Source organism: Rana temporaria, chromosome 8, assembly GCF_905171775.1.
Source record: "Rana temporaria chromosome 8, aRanTem1.1, whole genome shotgun sequence".
NCBI lineage: Eukaryota > Metazoa > Chordata > Amphibia > Anura > Ranidae > Rana > Rana temporaria.
In genome coordinates this window covers 89,955,851-89,975,396 of record NC_053496.1, presented here as the reverse complement: position 1 = coordinate 89,975,396, position 19,546 = coordinate 89,955,851, and the positions used below count along the sequence as shown (strand labels likewise).

The 19,546-nt window shown below is 45.6% G+C and overlaps 1 protein-coding gene across 1 annotated transcript in view; it reads right to left on the bottom strand.

Annotated features, from left to right (window-relative positions):
* Positions 1-1,551: 1,551 nt before the first annotated feature.
* Positions 1,552-19,546, bottom strand: part of HELLS (helicase, lymphoid specific) — a 42,456-nt gene continuing 24,461 nt past the window's right edge. Inside the window, exons 10-22 of the mRNA XM_040362201.1 lie at positions 18,972-19,115; positions 18,464-18,660; positions 18,273-18,369; positions 18,025-18,186; positions 15,029-15,156; positions 14,800-14,947; positions 14,222-14,305; positions 13,972-14,091; positions 13,764-13,880; positions 5,790-5,949; positions 2,996-3,092; positions 2,253-2,329; positions 1,552-1,922 (exon numbers count right to left, since the gene is read on the bottom strand). Of these exons, the coding sequence (XP_040218135.1) occupies positions 1,843-1,922; positions 2,253-2,329; positions 2,996-3,092; positions 5,790-5,949; positions 13,764-13,880; positions 13,972-14,091; positions 14,222-14,305; positions 14,800-14,947; positions 15,029-15,156; positions 18,025-18,186; positions 18,273-18,369; positions 18,464-18,660; positions 18,972-19,115 (1,611 nt within the window). The 3' untranslated portion in view covers positions 1,552-1,842. The remainder of the gene's footprint in view (positions 1,923-2,252; positions 2,330-2,995; positions 3,093-5,789; positions 5,950-13,763; positions 13,881-13,971; positions 14,092-14,221; positions 14,306-14,799; positions 14,948-15,028; positions 15,157-18,024; positions 18,187-18,272; positions 18,370-18,463; positions 18,661-18,971; positions 19,116-19,546) is intronic.

The following is a 19,546-nucleotide window of genomic DNA, read 5'->3' as shown; positions in this document are numbered from 1 at the left end:
ACTATTGAAATTATACTAAAGCCAGACTGAGGGAAATAAGGTTGTTTAGTGTAAAATGTATTAAATCATTTTCTGTGCTCCAACCCGGTCCATATTGGCATGTTATCATACAGTTTCTGCACATTTGGCAGCTGCACATACATGATTGGAATCTCCTGTTCCACCTCCCAAAAGTGCTCTATTGGATTTGGATCTGATGACTGGAAACCATTGGTTTCTTGAGCATGACCATGAGGTGAGCTTTGTGACATTATGCATTCTCCTGCTGGAAGTAGCCATCAGAAGAGGAGTACACCGTAGTCCTAAAGGGATGGACATGATCAGCCTGAACCATTGATACAAGGCAGGATGGATTCATCTGTTCATGTTTGACATTCTAATTGCGGGATCAGAATTTGGTGTAAAGCTGAAAGACCTCAGACTGGGCAACATTCCCCCCCCCCCCCAATCTATTGTCAAATTTTGGTGAGCCTGTTCTTAGCAGACAGATGTGGCCATCTGCTTAAAGGTTCAATGTGTTGTGTGTTTAGAGATGGCATTCTGCATGCCTTGGTCATAATGAGTTGTTGAGTTACTGTTGCCTTTCGATCTTGAACCGGTCTGCCCATTTTCCTGACATCAAGGCATTTTCACCCACACAACTGCCACTGCCTGGATAGTTTTTCCTTTTCAGACCATGCTCTGTAAACTCTAAAGATGGCTGTGAAGGAAATTCCAGTAGATCAGCATTTTAAAAATACTCAGACCAGCACTTTTGGCACCAACAACCATGCAATGTTCAAAGTCACCCTATTCTGATGCTCAGTTTAAACTATATGCATTGAGTTGCCATGTGATAAGCAGATTAGCAATTTATGTACACCTGTTCAATTGCTTGGTAACAAAGTGGCTGGCGAGTGTACAAGTTTGTTTCAAAAATATACACCATTACTAGTGGCAAGAATACTGTAGTGAGGAAGGTGCAGGTAGCAAGAAGCAGCAATGTAGGATGGAGAATTTGCACTGGGGCAAGGGCCAAATCAAGATGACAAATCAGCGATGGCACCGTCCTTGCTGCACCAATGTCAAGTAGTTTCTGTACTAAGAGCCAGTTCATCTGACGAAGTTCCGCGCGCCTTATGCACTAAAAATGCATGCACAGTGTTTTCCATGTATTCCGATGGCTTGAGTTCACATCATACCTTCTGGTGCATAAACTGACTGCATGGTGTGTACTAGAGCCATTGGAATACATGGAAAATACTGGGCATGCAATTTGTGCAGAAAAAGCACACGGAACCGAGTTTGTGAACTAGCACTAAATTAAGTTGCAGCCTGAAATTGCATAGACATCTGTGCAGAAACCTGCACAGATGTCTGAAATCAGGACTACCATGCAGGCGTGAAGTCAGCTGAACGTGCACAGCTTCATTCCCACAGCTCAGTGTGAACCTGGGCTTATAGTCGAAGCTTAATTGAACAAGCTGATGTTAGCCAATTGTTACTGTGTGCAGCTGTACCAGATTTAATAAATCCAGGTTCTTCTGGGCCAGTTTGCGCAATTAGAATGCATTTTCACATAAAGAGTCAAGTCCTTTATTAACAGGTTTTGTAACAATTATAAAAACAAAAACATAAAAATACTTCCACAGGAAGACTGTTCATTAACATAACCTTGAAGTCAAGTAAAAGTGCAGTGATGGGCATGGCATTGCAAAGTTCTAGAAAGACACTGGTACTTTAAAAAGAACCTTCTCAGGTCTAAATTAAACTACTGTGACAAGGCAGGTATATTGCTCTAACCTACAGTTATAAGCAAACCAAGTAGAAAGAAGAAGTGCAGAGTGAACTAGTCTGGGCATCTCAGACTGTAATTTCCTCCTCGTCTTCAAGAACCATAAACTTCTCACTTTCTTTGCAGCGTGCATTATTTTTCATTTGTTCTAGAAAAGAAAGGAATAAAATGTTGACCATAATACAGAATTTTTGAAGTACAGGAATGCTCAACCATTTGTTTTAAAATGTATTATTCCAAGCACAGTGCTACAAGTCACTGGGGGCATATACAATTTAGATTTGGTGTGTTGCAATTACAGTCAAACCAGATGAATAAAGCCTATATTCACAGAGGCACATTTCTGCGCTGAAAGTAGCAGAAAGTCAGGGTTTAGTTGGCTGGCACGTGCCCTTTATTGGTGTTCATTATCATGGGCAAGCAAAACACTCCATGCATATTTGTTTGCATTATATTTCCCAGAAGGTTAAAAACTCACCCATGAGGTCACTTCTATCAAGTAATAATTCAAGGTCTTTGTCACTTATGACTTTTCCATTAGATCCTTTTACTTCTCTGAAAATAAAAATAAAGCGTCACAAAAATATTTAAAAACTGCCAGTCACTTTGTACTCAGATCATACCACAGCTCAACCAACTATGGAATTATTAGACAGGAAAAAATGCTCTATGCACAAGCCTGAAACTTACTTGGTCCATAATTTGCACTGGTACAGGTTTTCTGCACAGCATGCTCTACAATCTGGATGTTCGTGGAAGGCCTTCCAGCAAAGTAAGCCTGCGCTGCTGTAGCTGTCTTTCAGCTATAGTTCAGGCATGAAGCTATTAAGGACCAAGTTGCTAGAGGCTTATTAAATGCTTGCAGAACCTTATGGTCTGCAGACCAGATTCACAAACCAAGAATACACAATGCCCATATTTAGAGCCCACAAGAAAATCCCTCCCACACAACCCATTCATCTATTGCTGCCATCCAGCTTCACCAGTTACACAGAAGTCTTCATCCCCTACTAGTCAAAATTTTGTCATGTAACAAGTGAGAGATTGAAATGCTCCTGTTTTTAAGGTTATGGATTAAAATTTTTGATCTGTGTACCTGTTCATGGAAAAGCATAACAGCTAGAGAGGAGAAAGGAGAAGTAAAAATAAAAGAACCCCCCCCCCCCCTTCAAAGTCTGCAATATTTCTCTCAGGACAGAAAACAGAACCCCCAATTCTTACCTTTCATGATCCCGGGACTGAAGCAACTCCAGTAATTCTTTTGGATCAAGACAGCTTTTAGATTGGTTCATTCCATTGTGTCCACCTTTAAATTTATCTTGGGGAGAAAAAAAAAAAACAACATTTATACAACCAAGCTAAAGTTGGGCATTTCACATTCATAACCATAAAAACCACATGGCAGTTTCTCTACCACCCCCCATGCAAATGTAAAAACCGTGTTCACTTTGACATTTGCAATGACTCATGTGGCGTGAGCACAATGATACTAGACCTCCTGTGCAACTTAACTGGTAACCTGTGAAAGGTTTAGGCTTCGCCTATGGCTATATTTAGGTACTGTAGTTTGTCAGGTGTACGCAATTTTAAACAGACAGGTATCCATTTACTTGGTGCATCATTTATATTTTACCAAAAAAAATAAAAAAAACCTTAATATTGCATGGATAGAGATTATAGAGTACCAGGGCTGTGGAGTCGGAGGGAAATTTTGGGTACCTGGAGTCGGAAAACAATGCACCGACTCCTACCAAATTTAGATTGGAATAAAAAAAAAAAAGCAAGTTTAAATGTCCCAATTCACAAAAAGTTATTAATGACTTCTCTACTGTAAGAATAAAGACCAATGCATGCAGTGCCTCACGTAACCGCAAAACGAACACGTTAAGTGACCGTGAAGAAGCATGCTTTTCATGTGCTTCACTATATGGCACGCAACGCACAATTAGGAGCTACAATACTTATACTTTCCATAGTGTTGTGTTCTGCTTTTACAGGGAACACAGCGTCCATGGGTAACCTAGCCTCTCACTGATAAGGGATTAAATAAATGTTTTTTGCAGGACTAGAGAGTGAGACACTTGTATAAGTGAAGGGAATGGAGGGCCAATAGTTCAAGACTGAAGCTGTAAACCATTGGAAAAACTGCTGTCATTTAGCTAAGGCTATAAAAACTTGTAAACTCTGAATGTTAGCTTAAACTTTAAACATGACTATGGGATTCTCCTAGGAAAATCATGTTTTGGAATAAATGCCCCTTCCTGGATCCTCCCACTGCTCTATCTTCAGCAGCAGATTTGTTTTCATTGTGTTTGTCTTTTGCTTAAACTGTGCAATACAGTAGACTGTTGGCTTCCCAGCCAGTAGTCCTGTGGTAGGTTGCGTTTCTTTCCCTCAAGGAAAGTATTTTTTCTATTGGATTTAAGTCAGGTGATTCTAGCAGCTTTATTTTCTTGCTGTAATGTCCACCCTCATGTTTTTGTTTCACCATCATCCTGGTAGATAGCAGATATACGAAGAATGTCTTGGTATATTTTTCCCCATACACTCTTAATATGAAGTTATCCAGTAATGTATGAAGGAAAAAAAAACCCACACCATGATGTTCCTACCTCCAAACGTCACTGTTGGTACAAAGCTTCAACATGCCTTTTCTTCAGCAATGGAGTCTTGCATGGTGAGCGTGCATACAGGCCATGGCGGTTGAGTGCATTACTTCTTGTTTTCTTTGAAACAATTGTACCCAAATTTCTAAAGCTCTCCAGAAGCTGTCCTTGGACAACTTTCACTCCTGTCAGAAATCTGACAATAAGCACCTGGTTGTGGCCAGTTTATGGTGAAATGTTCCATTTCTGGATTATGCCCCCAACAGTGCTCACTGGAACATTCAGAAGTTTAGAAATTCTACAGTAACCAATGCCATCAGTATGTTTTACAACAATAAGGGTGCAAAGGTCGAGAGCCATTTTCCTTTACCCATCATGAGGTTTCTTGTGCGACCCCTTGATAATGACACCCTTTATAGCACATCAGTTGGAGACTGAACCAGCCAATTTTTATTTGTACTGACAAAGGGCAAGATTGCTTTTCAATTACTGATAGATTTCAGTTGGTGTCTTGGCTTTCCATGCCCTTTTGCACTTCCCCTTTAATGTGTTAAATACTTTTTCCCTATGTCAGTCAATTTTATTATTACACAACTTAAATTTCTGAACTTGTTTTGGTTTCTTTGTATGCATGCATGCATGGATTTGCACGGGTTGTTACCGACAAGTGATGGAAATTTCATGACAAAAGCACCTTTAGATTTACATACAATCATGGACTTTGTCCCACACAAGCAAAAAGCTTTGGGGGGGGGGGGAGGGCAATCGTGTAAACCACCTCTGCTTTTTTTTTTTTTTCTTTTCCACACACACACACACACACACACACACACACACACACACACACACCAAAATCTAAAATTGTTGATTCACATTACCCAAAACCCCCCAGAGCATTGTGTTTTCTGAAAACAAAGTCCTTGTACAATAAAACAGTAGCAGCATATTTGCGCAACTGTTTATCAAAAAAATATGGTTATGTTTTAGGAAATTGCCCTCACTCGAGTGTTTGTGTTATACGATTGCATTTTACATAAGATGCACGTGTTCGCATTTGAGCATGTATAGAGCAACAGGGGTTACACTTCAATAAAATACAAAAATATTAAATTGAAGTATTACATTTATCAGGGATCAAATGCCCATGTAATAGCATTGGGCAAGTGACCGTCACTCTTTATGGAGACACAGGGGGTCGATTAAACCCCCAATGCATCTCCTGCACCCCAAAGCAGCCAACCGGCCACAGATCTGCTTAGCCACTTCCCTGACTGTTACTTTACATCCAATTGAACAGATCACAACCTTGTGGCTGCTTATATGGATTAGACTGCGTGGGATGGCAGGCATTGCAAGTAAGCATTGTACTAGATTAATAACTCAAGTTTAGTTCATTTTAAAATACTTACTTTTGTGGATGACCAGCTTCTCCAGCTTCCTTTTGGCTGCTGCCCTTTCTACAATTTTTTGATCTATAGTATTTGCAGTCACTAGTCTATACACCACAACAGGTTTTGTCTGACCAATTCTGTGGCATCTGTCCTGGGCTTGAAGGTCAGCTTGAGGATTCTGTGAAAGACAGGACATTTAGAAAAAGAATCTATACCAAGGACACAGACAATCTGAAGCCATCAAATTCAAACATGCAACTGGTAATTAAAATGTTCCACTATACGCAAGATAACAAAAATGAAAGTCCCTTTAACCACATACAATGACACCCTCAGTCTCAAGATTCAAGGCAAACACTGTTGCGGTTGAAAAAACGCAAAACAGCACTCAATGGGCAGGAAATACAGACTTAAGATGTCTGAAAAGCCCTTTATTTTGTTTACACAAGTTCAAACAGTTAATGAAAAAAAAAATATTTAATAGTTCATATATTGGATAAACACAATAAATAAGTTTTTTTTTTTTTTTAAGAAAAAAAACTGGATGAGTGAAAATAAACATTTTTAACCTGACATCCACTGCAGAACAGAGCTATAACCAGTCTTGTTTGCAATCAGCATGTGCACCTGTAACGTAGACGGGGAGAAACAGCAGCCGCCAAACTGGCTGATGCTCCAGTGAACCTTTGGGCGGTGATCCAGCAGAGAGGAAAAAAAGGATTTTTGTACTCACCGTAAAATCCATTTCTCTTTCGTTCATAGACGGACACAGCCTTCATTGACCTTAGGTCAAAAAAAATCTCCTGGTAGGAAGAAGCATAACCCTAAGGTCAATGAAGGCTGTGTCCGTCTATGAACGAAAGAGAAACAGAAGCGGTAAGAGCAGGGGGAGCAGCCGGGTAACCCACCAGTTAGTAACAGACTGGCTGCGATGCTATCACCCAGGACTTTTATCCCCCAAGACTTGACCCCACTAGCAGCAGAGTGATACTGTTTTACCACCTTTAGCGGTTGTCATCGCAGCAGAGCCTTACGGAGCAGAAGTGCAACCCGTCACCTTCACAGGATGCAATAGGATTTTTGTACTCACCGTAAAATCCATTTCTCCGAGTTCATGGACGGACACAGCAGCCTTTGACCTTAGGGTTATATCCGCTTCGTTTAGGCAGAAAAAAGCACTTTAAGTGTTAACACATTCCTCAGTGCAGCTCCTCCCAGGGGGCGTGGCCCTCCCAGGTATAACCCACACCCTGCTCTAGCAGCCTCAGTTCGTAACAAGCAGTACAAACAAGAGAAAAAAAACTATTTTCTCTTCCGTTCATGGACGGACATAGCAGCCTTTGACCTTAGGGACGTCCCCAAAGCAGTGTCCAAAAAAATTTGAGGAGTGGGAAAACAGCAAACCAGGTTACACCCCAAACAAAAACCGGAGTTACTCAACGGAGGAACAACAATCTTAAACTGCCGCCTGTAACACCTTGCAGACGAAAGTCATCAGAAGATGCTCACATTCACCTTGTAAACTTTGAAAAAGTGTGGACCGACGACCATGTCACTGCCACACACACACACACACACACACACACACACACACACACACACACGTAACCGAGGCTTGATGTCGGAAAGCCCAAGAGGCACCGATCGCCCTCCAGGGCATAGGCCTGAAGCACAGCCTGACGGATCCACCTAGAAATAGTGGCTGACGAGACCGCCAGACCCTTTACAGGACCCGATACTGACACAAGCAGCGAGTCCGACTTTCGGAACGGAGCTGTAGTAGAATACACACGAAGAGCCCGAACCACATCCAGGGAATGTAAAGTGGGGTTCTTCGGCTGAGGACATAAGGATGGAAGAACAATGTCCACATTAACGTGAAAGGCCAAAACGACCTTTGGGAGAAAAGGCGGCTGCGGTCGCAGCACCACCTCATCCTCATGGATGACTAAGTAGGGAGCCATGCAGGACAAGGCCGCCACTTCAGACACCCTTACGATCTATGCAATAGCAGAAAAAAAAAAAAAAAAAAAAAAAAAAACACACACACGTTGTGACTAGGGGTGCAACGGATCAAAAAACTCACGGATCGGATCGATCCTCGGATCATGAGTCACAGATCGGATCATTTTCGGATCAGCAAAAAAAAAAAAAAAAAAAAAAAGTCAGTTTTTTCATTGGTCCAAAAAAAAAAAAATTATATATATATATATATATATATATAATTTTTTTTTTGGACCAATGAAAAAACTGACTTTTTTTTTTTTTGCTGATCCGAAAAAATAGCACAATAGCAATTCACAGGGGTGGATTAAAGAGGAAGCAGGTGAGGCTGTTTGGGACTTAAAGTACAATCTTGATGTTTTTACAGCAAAAAAAAAAATTATATATATAATTTTTTTTTTTTGCTGTAAAAACATCAAGATTGTACTTTAAGTCCCAAACAGCCTCACCTGCTTCCTCTTTAATCCACCCCTGTGAATTGCTATCGTGCTCTTCTTTCCCCTTCCCCCCCCCCCTCCTCTCACACCAGTGCTTCACTGCTAACATTCCCATTCAGCTTGCTAGAGCCCAGTGCACAGCGTGACACGCCTCCCCGGGGAGGCGTGTCACGCTGGGCTCTGGCAAGCAGACTGGCCGCCGCTCCGGAGCTAGGCCGAAGCCGGGGACTTTCCTAGGCCTAGGCTCCGGAGCACTCCGCGGATCGCGGGGTGTGCCGATCCGAACGGGGTGGCCCGTTCGGATCACGGATCGGTGACGATCCGTTACACCCCTAGTTGTGACAGTCAACAAAGGGATCTTCCGAACTTCCTCAAAAGGGAGCATCTAGAAGCACCGAGAGGACTAAATCCAAGTCCCACGGGAGCAGTGGAGGGCGCACAGGAGGGGCTACATGCCGGACCCCCTGCACAAACCAGCGCACCAAGGGGTGCACTGGCAATGGTCGCTGAAAGTAAACAACCAAAGCAGAAATCTGACTCTCGACCGTACTTAAGGCGAGAGCCTGATCCACTCCATGCTGTAAAAACAGCAGAATCCGGCACACCACGTATGTACGGGGGGGTCCACTTCATCTCCTCACACAGAGATGTAGGCCTACCACGTAGGATGGTAAATCCTCCCGTGAAGTAGACTTCCGTGCACGCAGCATGGTAGAAACCACCGAGCCTGATAGGCCCCGGTCCTTGAACACCTGGCTTACAACAGTCACGCCGTTAAAGCCAGTGACTAAAGCAGGATGGAAGATCGGATCCTGCAACAGAAGATCTTCTCTTGGGGGTAGACGCCAGGGGGCGTCTGCCACCAGACGCACCAGGTCCGCGACCAGGAGCGGCGCGGCCAGCCTGGAGAAAACAGGATTATCGGAATCCCTACGGCTTCCACTCTGCGCAGCAGGCGAAGAAGCTTCAGGGGAGGGAAGGAGTAAATTGGGCGATAGCGCCCCAAGGCGCCACCGACGCATCTGCCCACGAACCGTGGCACCTTTCAATTGAGACGGGACGCTAGAAGGTCCACGTCTGGAGTGCCCCACTTTTGGCACAGACTCAGAAACACCTCCGGGTGTTGTGACCATACTCCTTGGTCTAGCCCTTGACGACTTAGGCAGTCGGCTCGTCAATTCCGTACTCCCGGAATGTACACAGCCGATAGAGCCGGAACGGACCCTTCGGCCCACCGAAGTATGTGTGCGACCTCCGTCGCTGCAGCTGGACTCAGTGTGCCCCCCTGATGAATGACGTGCGCCACGGCCGTGGCGTTGTCGGACTGGATCCTGACCGGTCAGTCCTGCAGATCCAGGGACCATCTGGCAAGGCAGAGCTTGATTGCTCGGAGCCCCAGCAAATTGATCAGAAGGGGTGACTCCTCCCGAGTCCAGCGCCCCTGGACTGGGTGCCCCAAACGCCCCCCCAACCGGAGAGGCTGGCATCCGTCGTGACCACTGTCCAATGGCATGTCAGAAACAACCTCACCGGAGACGTCAGCTACCACACCAGGGAGGACTTGACCAGTTGACTCAACTGAATCTGGTAATCCAGAGAAGACGGGAGCTTGTCCCAATGTGACAAAATCTCCTTCTGTAGTCCCCTGGTGTGGAACTGGGCATAAGGAACTGCCTCGAAAGAGGCCGCCATCAGACCAAGAACCGTCTTGCAGAATCGAAGAGACGACCACTCCAGAATCGGAGCAAGCACCTTGGTGAAAAAACCCGTGGCGCCGAAGCTAGGTCGAACGGGAGGGTCACAATAGAAACTGGTCCTCCGACCGCAAAGCGCAGAAACCACTGATGTTCTGCGCAAATGGGGATATGCAGGAACGCGTCCATGATATCCAGGGATGCTAGGAAATCCTCTGATGGAGCGCTGCTGTCACTGAGCGTATCGACTCCATTCTCAAATTTTGCGCTTTGACAAAGCAAGTAAGGGCCTTGAGGTCCAGGGCCGGACGGACCCCGTCCTCCTTGGGGACCTACAAACAGGCAGGAGTTAAAAAAACCCTGAAACAGTTCCACCGAGGGAACAGTCACAACCACCCTCCTGACCAGCAAAACCTGGACAGTTCCTGACAGGCCCAGCAGGCGATCTGGAAGAAGCCGGAGGATGGAGGGAAAAACCTGATTGGCGGACAAGAGAGAAACTCAATCTAGTACCCCAAGGAAACTACTACGCAGACCCCACAGTCGGAAAGAAGAGACCTCCACCGAGCCGCGAATTCGCAGAGCCGGCCCCCCCACCTGAGATGTGGGTGGGGCAAACCTCCATGCGGAAGCAGGCTTGTTGGGTTTGCGGTACCAGGGGCGCCTTGCCCTTCAGCGGACGCCTTAGCCCCGGAAAACCCTTCCCTGCCACACTTGGCGGGTGAAAACAAAACCCGCTAGGGGCTAGTAAAGGAGGGCCCTTGCCTACGGCGAGGCTCCTTACCCTGTCCAGATTGCGGGAGCAGAGTGCTCTTGCCGCCCGTGGCATCTTTCATGTCGTCATCCAGGAACACCCCAAAAAGCCATTCACCCTCACAGGGCAAGCCCACCAGGGACTTCCAAGAGGACAGGTCCGCAGACCAACATTTTGCCATACAAAGCGGGGCAGAACCACCGCGGAGGCCCTGGAAACCAAAGGGAGCATAACCAGGGCCGACACAGACAAATCTTTAGACCTCGCACCAACTGGACGGTCAGGTCCACACGGGTCTCAGAATCCTCCTGCGCCTCTAGCTCCCGCACCAGGGACTTAGTCCGTTCAGCAAGTGTCCATGACACCAGAGACCCACCAAGACCGGTCTCAACCCCGGCCCCACCACTGAACATGGAGCGGGCCACAGCCACCCTATCCGCGGGGTACTCAAAAGCGGGAGCCCCTACCACATGCAACATGGCAGCCTTGTTCCAAAACAAGCCAGCCAGCTCCGAACACAGGGGGTCCACTGACAGAGGAGATCCACTGGCATAGGAAATCCTCCTTAAAAGGGTAATGGACTGCAAAGTAATCTCCTGCGACCGATCCCAGTCCTTGCATAACAGACAAGGAAAAACACCTATTCTGCTGTGCGGGGCAGCTTGCTGAACCCAAAAGGGACTGACACCTCAGATGTCTCCGCCGAATCCTCAAGAGCTTGAGTAACCCGCACCGCCGAATCCTCAAGAGCTTGAGTAACCCGCACCGCAGCGTCAAGAGCCCCAAAGCACAATCATGCGCTGACCCTAAAACAGGGTCATCCTCACTGTCCGCGTGGGCTTCTGCAGCATCTGACAAAAAAACGGAACCAGAGCCGGACGCCTCAGCGAGGCCCAATTCCTTGTCAGTAAAAAAAGCCACCCAGAAGAAGGCAGGGGGGGGGGGGGGGGGTAACTTGCAACCCCCTGTTTCCCACTTCCATCCTGACCACAAACGCCTCAGGGACTGCCAACACAGCATCCCTGGAAGGAACAGGGACACAAAGCGTTAACTAGCAGCTGCCACCCACAGGACACCCCCTCCCAGCCGTTTACAGAGCGCAGGGAAACCCCCCCCCCCCCCCCGGAGGACTCACCGCCCGACCAGGCTGCTGCCGTTGATGCAAAAATGCTGCCTGTACCGCGCCATCCCTCAGAAAAATGTGCGTAGGCCGTCAGCGCCGTTACTGAAGTCACTAGAGGCCAAGAGCTGTACCAAGATGGCCGCCGACACGCAAAAAAAAAAGCCAGCAGGCTACGAGAAAATGGCCGCCGCTATTGCAACTGCGCCATAACAGTTTTTTTTTTGTTTTTTTAACAAATACAGTGAAGCCCCAGTGACACGACCACCACAGGCCCACGGGACCCCCCTGCACATATGGCAGTACAAAAGCATAAAAAACAGCACCCCCAGGTCAGACTGAGCCCCCCCATCTCACGGCTGCCACCCAGAATGGGGAAGGAGGGAGAGGAAAGCAGGGTAAACCCTCAGACGGTCTCCCAGGGGAAAATTCCAGCCAGACCACTTACCTGAGAAAGGGGCCACTACTTACCTGTCCTGCGACCACCGGCTGGATGAATCCCAGACAGAACCAACGTCCGCTAAACGGCATGGCTGTCGGCCAGACACACTGTGACAAGGCCATAGAGACCGGTCATATGTGTGCCCTAGAACATGACGTTCCCCGGCCGCCCCTGGGGCAATGGGGCCTGTCGTGGACGACCCAGAGCAGAGCTGAGGGCCGGCACACGCTCAATGGCCGAACATGGGGGGACTACAAGAGTCAAGACCCAGCCTGTCACCCAGTCGGCTGTTGATAGAAGAATCACAGGATTCAAAAATGCAGGAACAAAATAAAAAGCGAGAAAAATCGCAAGAAAAAAAAATCTCCAGAGTACAGGACTCTCGAGTGCCTGACCTCTCCTGTCGTTAGGCAGAGAAAAACTGAGGCTGCTAGAGCAGGGTGTGGGTTATACCCGGGAGAGCCACGCCCCCTGGGAGGAGCCGGAATGAGTCAACACTTAAAGTGCTTTTTTTCTGCCTAAACTCTCCTTAAGGAAGCGGATATAACCCCAAGGTCAAAGGCTGCTGTGTCCGTCCATGAATGGAAGAGAAATATATTTTTCCATCAATCACCAACATCGCTGCATAGCAATCCTGGTTAAGGATTTCTTCTTCCGGTGTCACTGCGCTGCAGTTCCGGTTTCTTCTTCCCGCATCGCAGCCGGTCTGTTACTGACGGGTGTGTTACCCTGCGGCTTCCGCTGCACTTACCAACGCTTCCGTTTTCCCCTCTGTTGGATCACTGGAGCATCAGACATTTTGGCGGCTGCAGTTTCTCCCGTCTACGTACGTTACAGACACGCCGATTGTGAACAGACTGGTCATAGCTCCGTTCTGCAGTGGATGTCAGGTTAAATATTTTCACTCATCCAGTTCTCTCATTTATCAAGTTTTGCCTATGTTTTTATCCAATATATGAACCATTATATATTTATATTTTTTCATTAACTATTTGATGAACTTGTGGAATCAAAATAAAGGGCTTAACAGTATTTCCTGCCCATTGAGCACTTTGTGTTTATTCCTGTGTTCCAGTCATAGTATCTGTGCAGCACTGGGTTCAGTGATCATCTTCATGATTTTTTGTTGCCTCCATCATTTGGACTAGTTACTGCCACTTTTTAGCGCTGGTGGTTTATTTTGGTATTTTATGTACTGTTGCGGTTGGTGAGCAATTTGATTCAAAGGAGCCAAGCAGTGTTAAACACATGGGTACTTGGATGGGAAATTGGGGTGTTGGGAGACCGCAACTAGCATGTCAGAAAGATGGTCGCAATTTAAATCTCCAGTTCGACAGGTTTCCTGCTATGACTGAAGTACTACAGAAGCATCAAGATCTTTGTCCTCCGTTTGCCTTCTAGCAAGAAAACACTTGACAAAAATCTTGCCAATATAGGATTACAGAATTACCATTTGCTGTATTTACGAGCTTGCCATCAATTCTACCCTATGGACACTTATAAAATAAAAAATTAGTAGACTTTTTATATTCATCATTTACCCAGTCACTGTCGTAAATGATTACAGTATCCGCTGCTGTTAAGTTAATTCCTAGTCCCCCTGCTCGTGTGCTAACCAGAAAGATGAAAACATCAGGATCAGTATTAAACTTGCGCATCTGTGAGAAACAAGGAGAAAAAAAAAGTTAAGGGGGCATCACAGAACACATCAGTAGGTACACACTATTAATATACAGAGCTGAACCTCACATTCTCTTCTCTTTCTGTATATTTCATAGTTCCATCCAATCTACAGAAGGTGAAATCTCTGTAATAGCAGTAATCCATTATTATGTCCAACATCATTGTCATTTGTGAGAAGATCAAAATCTAAATAAAAAAAAAAACAAAAAAAGATAAAAAAAACAAAAAAACAAAACAAACAAACACTGATACTACAAAAAGGCAGGATTTTAAATAAATGCACAAATCTATAAAGGAAAGAAAGCAGCATTAATACCTTGTGTCCTCTTTTCTTCATTTCTGGCAACATCCGATCCAAGAGCAAGAACTTTCCTGAACTAGTTATCAGTTCCTTATCAATCTGGCAGAAAAAAAAAAAGTAATGATAACATGTGACTTGCACAAAAATGACACATTGTTTCACATATGTCGTGCAGGAAATGCAACAAATCTTGAGTTTCCCCACACTGGGAAGGGGGGGGGGGGGACAAAACCAAAAAAAAATAAAAAAAAAACATAGTTTAAGAATCTGCCACAGGTGTCGATGTTAAATTATTAAACCCCAAAAACAGATGGCAAAATGCAGTGAGATTGCAAGAAATCCGATCGCATGAATCAAAAAAAAAAAAAAAGGATTATTGCGCCTTTTTGTAGGACGCAAACTGAGCCCATACAAAAAGGAATGGGCTCAAATGGCACTGCAAAGAAAAGCACTGCATGAAATTTGAAAAAGGAATTGCACCGTATTCCCATCTGAATCGCAAGTGGTGAACTGCACTGCATATATGTGCCTTAGTTGCATCCATAAAATGTTCACCCCTAGTTACACATAAAGACTGCCTCTTGAAGCCTTACCTTGAACTCTTGGGTTGCAGGATCTAGAGGATATTCAATCAAATATGGGTGGTTACAACATTTTCTCAACAACATCATGATATTGCTCATTTTAAGGTTCACTTCTGCAATCCCTGGCAGATTGACTTCCTTGACTTCCTTCACAGTCCTGCAGAAAAGACAGAATATTTAGTGTACACAAACATCTACAGCTGGTTGCCAATGGAGAAGAGTTATATGTAGCAAATACCTTTCTTGTTCAGCTTCCTGCTGTTTGAGGAGGCGGCTGAAAAGTTCATCTGGATCTTCTTTATCCACCTCACTATAATTCACCACTTTGCGACTTTTTCTTTTCCCTTTTAGTACTGGCTCTGCGGGCTAACCAAAAATGTTTTATAGTATCAACATAAAAAGAAGTGTCCAAGGGGGAAATTGGATTACAATTCCAAACCGCAGACAGACCCAGAAAAATTTGGTTAAGCTCTGTGTAAAATATCTTAGGCTTCATTCACACTTGGCGGACTCCGTCGCTACGGAGTCCGCCTGCTCCCGTCGGCTCAGCGCGAGATCAGTCCGCAGATCTCCGATGAGCCGACGATAAGCTCCTCTCTGCTCACTGAGCGGGGAGGGGCTTGTCGGCACCGCTGTGTCCCTATGGAGCGATCTGATGAAAACGGACAGAATGTCCGTTTTCATCAGATCTTACCTGATCTGATCAGCATGGACGGATGGGGACGTGGCCCCCATACGTCTGTTTTTAGCGGGTCGGGTCGGATGTCAGCGGACATGTCTCCGCTGACATCCGACGCTCCATAGCGATGCATGGAGCGGCCGTTCAGGTCCGCCGACAGACGGACCCGAACGGCCAAGTGTGAATGAAGCCTTAAGGGAACTTTCAGCCTGGGTCCCTCACCGACAACCTCTCCCTGTGTGCTGGTCTTCCAGCAATTCCACTGACCAGAGCAGAATGACAACTCCTGTGCAGGAATCAAGTCATCCTGGCACACAGGGATCATGGCGATTTAAGCAGCCGTTTACATGTCGCAGAACTGCGAGCAGGCAGTTGCGTGGATTTTATTGGCAACGTCACGTCTTCTGTAATAAACCACATGCCTAGTCGCAGTCTTCTAAAATGCCTTCAAGTATCTTAAATGGAAATCCCGAATATTGAAATTCAATGTAGTTGTCTTGGTAAACTGCTCCTTTTTTCTCTTTTATTTTTCAGTTTGTCGTACTGCATGCTCAGTTTTATTCATAACAGAAAACCCTAGACATACAGCTACAGGAATCCATTTTACACTGGTAAAGTGTACACCCAAACCTTTAACTCAGTGAGCCAACGCCTATAAACTGACTAGTGATGCCATTAACCTGCAAAAGAAGTTTACCAATAAAAGGCCAGATCCACGAAGCGCGGCGCTTCTCTCCGTCCGGCGTAGTGTACGCCGCAACTTACTTTTTTTTGTATCCTCAAAGATTTCCCACCGTAAGTTACGGCGGCGTAAGGGCACGCAATTCAAATGTATGTGGTGGGGGCGTGTTTTATGTTAATACCAGGGCTCAAGTCCTGCGGGAACGCGTGGGAACGGAGTTCCTGCACTTTTTTCACAGTAGGAACTCAGTTCCCTTTGCAGTACTAGAGCAGCCAAGAGCAGCCGAGCCAATCCTTCACTAAGCGGCGATGCCCAGCTCGAGTCACTGTCAGGGGCAAGCGAACCTTAGTAATCCTTTATGTTACTGGCCGCTTCCTGCATATGGATTCATTGGGTAGTGGGCGGGTATTCCATCACTTCGATGCCGCAATGTCTCCTGGGAGCTTTTGTCATTGTTCCCAGGAGACATTGCAGAGGTCTGCCCCACGTTATCGCGGGATTTAAAAAGAATTTGCTTCCAGTAACAAAGGATTACTAAGGTACAGTGGATCGGGAAAAAAAACATGCGGTTTAGTAATTATGCATATGAGCGCATCATTTTTTTTTTTTGTTGGTGGGGAAGTGAATCATGGGTGGGAGTTCCCACACTTTTTTCCCCAGGACTTGACCCCTGGTTAATACGTTGTGACCCGACGTAAATGAAGTTTTTTTAACGGCGCATGCGCCATCAGTGGGGGTATCCCAGTGCGCATGCTCGAAATTAAACCGGAACAAGCCAATGCTTACAACGGTGACGTCATTCTACGCAAAGCCCTATTCGCGAACGACTTACACAAACGACGTAACATTTTCAAAATTCGACGCGGGAACGACGGCCATTCTTAACATAGGATACGCCTCATAGCAGGGGTAACTATACGCCGGAAAAAGCCGAACGCAAACAACGTAATCTAGCTAATTTGCATACTCGACGCGGAATTCGACAGAAACGCCACCTAGCGGCCAGTGTAAATATGCACCTACGATCCGACGGCGTACCAAGACGTACGCCTGTCGGATCAAGCCCAGATTCCGTCGTATCTTGTTTTGTGGATACAAAACAGATACGACGGGGGAACTTTGAAATTACGCGGCGTATCCATAGATACGCCGGCATAATTCGTTTAAGGATCTGGCCCAAAGTTTGTGCATTGATTTAGTGATTATCTATTCCGAAAGGAACAGCAGTTAACAGCATGGAAAAATAGGAAAAACCTCACATGCATGGCCCCAGCTGATGACACCATGCAATGCAAAATGAGACTTTAAAGCGGGAGTTCACCCATTTAAAAAAAAAAAAAAAATCTCCCCTTAGCTTCCTGCTCGTTCGGTCTAGGGGAATCGGCTATTTATATTAAAATAGGTGCAGTACTTACCCGTTTTCGAGCTGTATCTTCTTCCGTCGCTTCCGGGTATGGGTCTTCGGGAGCGGGCGTTCCTTCTTGATTGACATTCTTCCGAGAGGCTTCCGACGGTCGCATCCATCGCGTCACTCGTAGCCGAAAGAAGCCGAACGTCGGTGCGGCTCTATACTGCGCCTGCGCACCGACGTTCGGCTTCTTTCGGAAAATCGTGACGCGATGGATGCGACCGTCGGAAGCCTCTCGGAAACCTGTCAATCAAGAAGGACCGCCCATTCCCGAAGCCCATACCCGGAAGCGACGGAGAGGATGCGTCTCGTAAACGGGTAAGTACTGCACATATTTTAAAATAAATTGCCGATTCCCCTAGTAATAACGAGCAGGAAGCGAAGGGGGAAAAGTGCCCTCTAAGGGTGAACCCCCGCTTTAATTTTCCAAGGCAGAACAAAATCAAAATACAACTTGGTGACTACCTTGTCCTGTCCAACAATTTTTTCAATGGTCCGATTCACTATGGCTGTGTAAAACTCCTCTTGTTTCTTTGTTAATGGAGCATAGACAATAACTTCTCGCTTTGGGGGCACCTCCAGTGTTACATCAGTTTTTAGTCTTCTTAACAGGAAAGGTGTTAAAATCTAGAAGATACAAAAAAAAAATCCAGGAGATTAATGTAATGGCATATTGTGGGGGCCTGCCCAATTCAACATTTAAGATATATTACCTGGTGCAGCATATGTAAAATGTTCTGTTCGCGTTCCTGGACCACAAGGTCTTTAGCATTCTGAGAGATACCAGTTATATCAAACCAGGATTCAAAGCTTTAGAAAAGTAATCATGAAAATGAAGGGTGAGAAAGTCAGCTAGTGTGCAAATAGCCAATACACTGAAGTCAAGCAGTCAGTATTTAGTTACCTTCTCAAATCATCAAACACATCCGGTAGCAGGAAATTCAATAGAGACCACAGTTCTGCTAGGTTGTTCTGTAGTGGTGTCCCAGTGAGGAGCAGCTTATTGTCAGACCGAATTTGCTTTAATTCTCTTATAAGTCGACAGTTCATATTTTTAATCCTGTGTCCTTCATCTAGAATCATGTATTTCCAGGATCTATGCTGTAGAATTTACAAAAAAACAAAATCACAATTAGTTTTAAAACCCCAACACACCCACCCAATAAAGGTGTAGAGTTCTATACCTCCCCCTTAAAAACCGTGTCCTCTGCCCAATTGCCAAGACCAACTCAATCACTGTGCCAGCTCCCACCCCCACCCTCCATCCAGCACTACGTTGCCTCCCACTCAAGTGAACAGGTGGAAAGAGGCCGAGCCTCGGCGACGATGTGTCGGCTCCCTGCAGCCGACCGTGGGCGACAGCTTGCCGTCCTCTGCTTTAATGCACATATCTTTAAAATATTATACAATACCTGCAAGACTGGACGATCCCTCATAGCAATCTCAAAAGATGTGACAACCACAGGATAAATCTGCAAAGCCCCATCTCGTTTATTAATTTTTTTTGCCAATTGAAGACGTTCTTTTTGGGTACCATGGTAAAGCAGCACTGGAATCTGCAACACATTACAAATGTCTATTTTCAAGTGGATTTCAATGAAATTAAACTAACCTGTATGCACATTCTTTCAATGCCATCTTTAAAATAGCTGTCCAAGGAGTTACTTCAGTGTACATCCACAATTCTAATCAATTCGGATTATTTTCTGTACAGAAGTTATACTATTAATCACTGCTCAAATCCATGGCAAAAACTAGTTCGAGTATTAAGCTGCCTCATTTGGCTCAAGTCAAGAAAATAAAACATTTAGGGCTTTTGCACACGGTAGTATATTTCAGTATGAGCTGTAGTTGTAGGTCCCAGAGGTACATTCTTAACCATCTGTACACCTTTGTGGATAAAGGAGCCGTTGGGAGGGCAGTAAAAACACAGCTCATACATGTGTTAACCACCCCCCACTCCTTGCCCCAGCATTTCTCTTGTAGG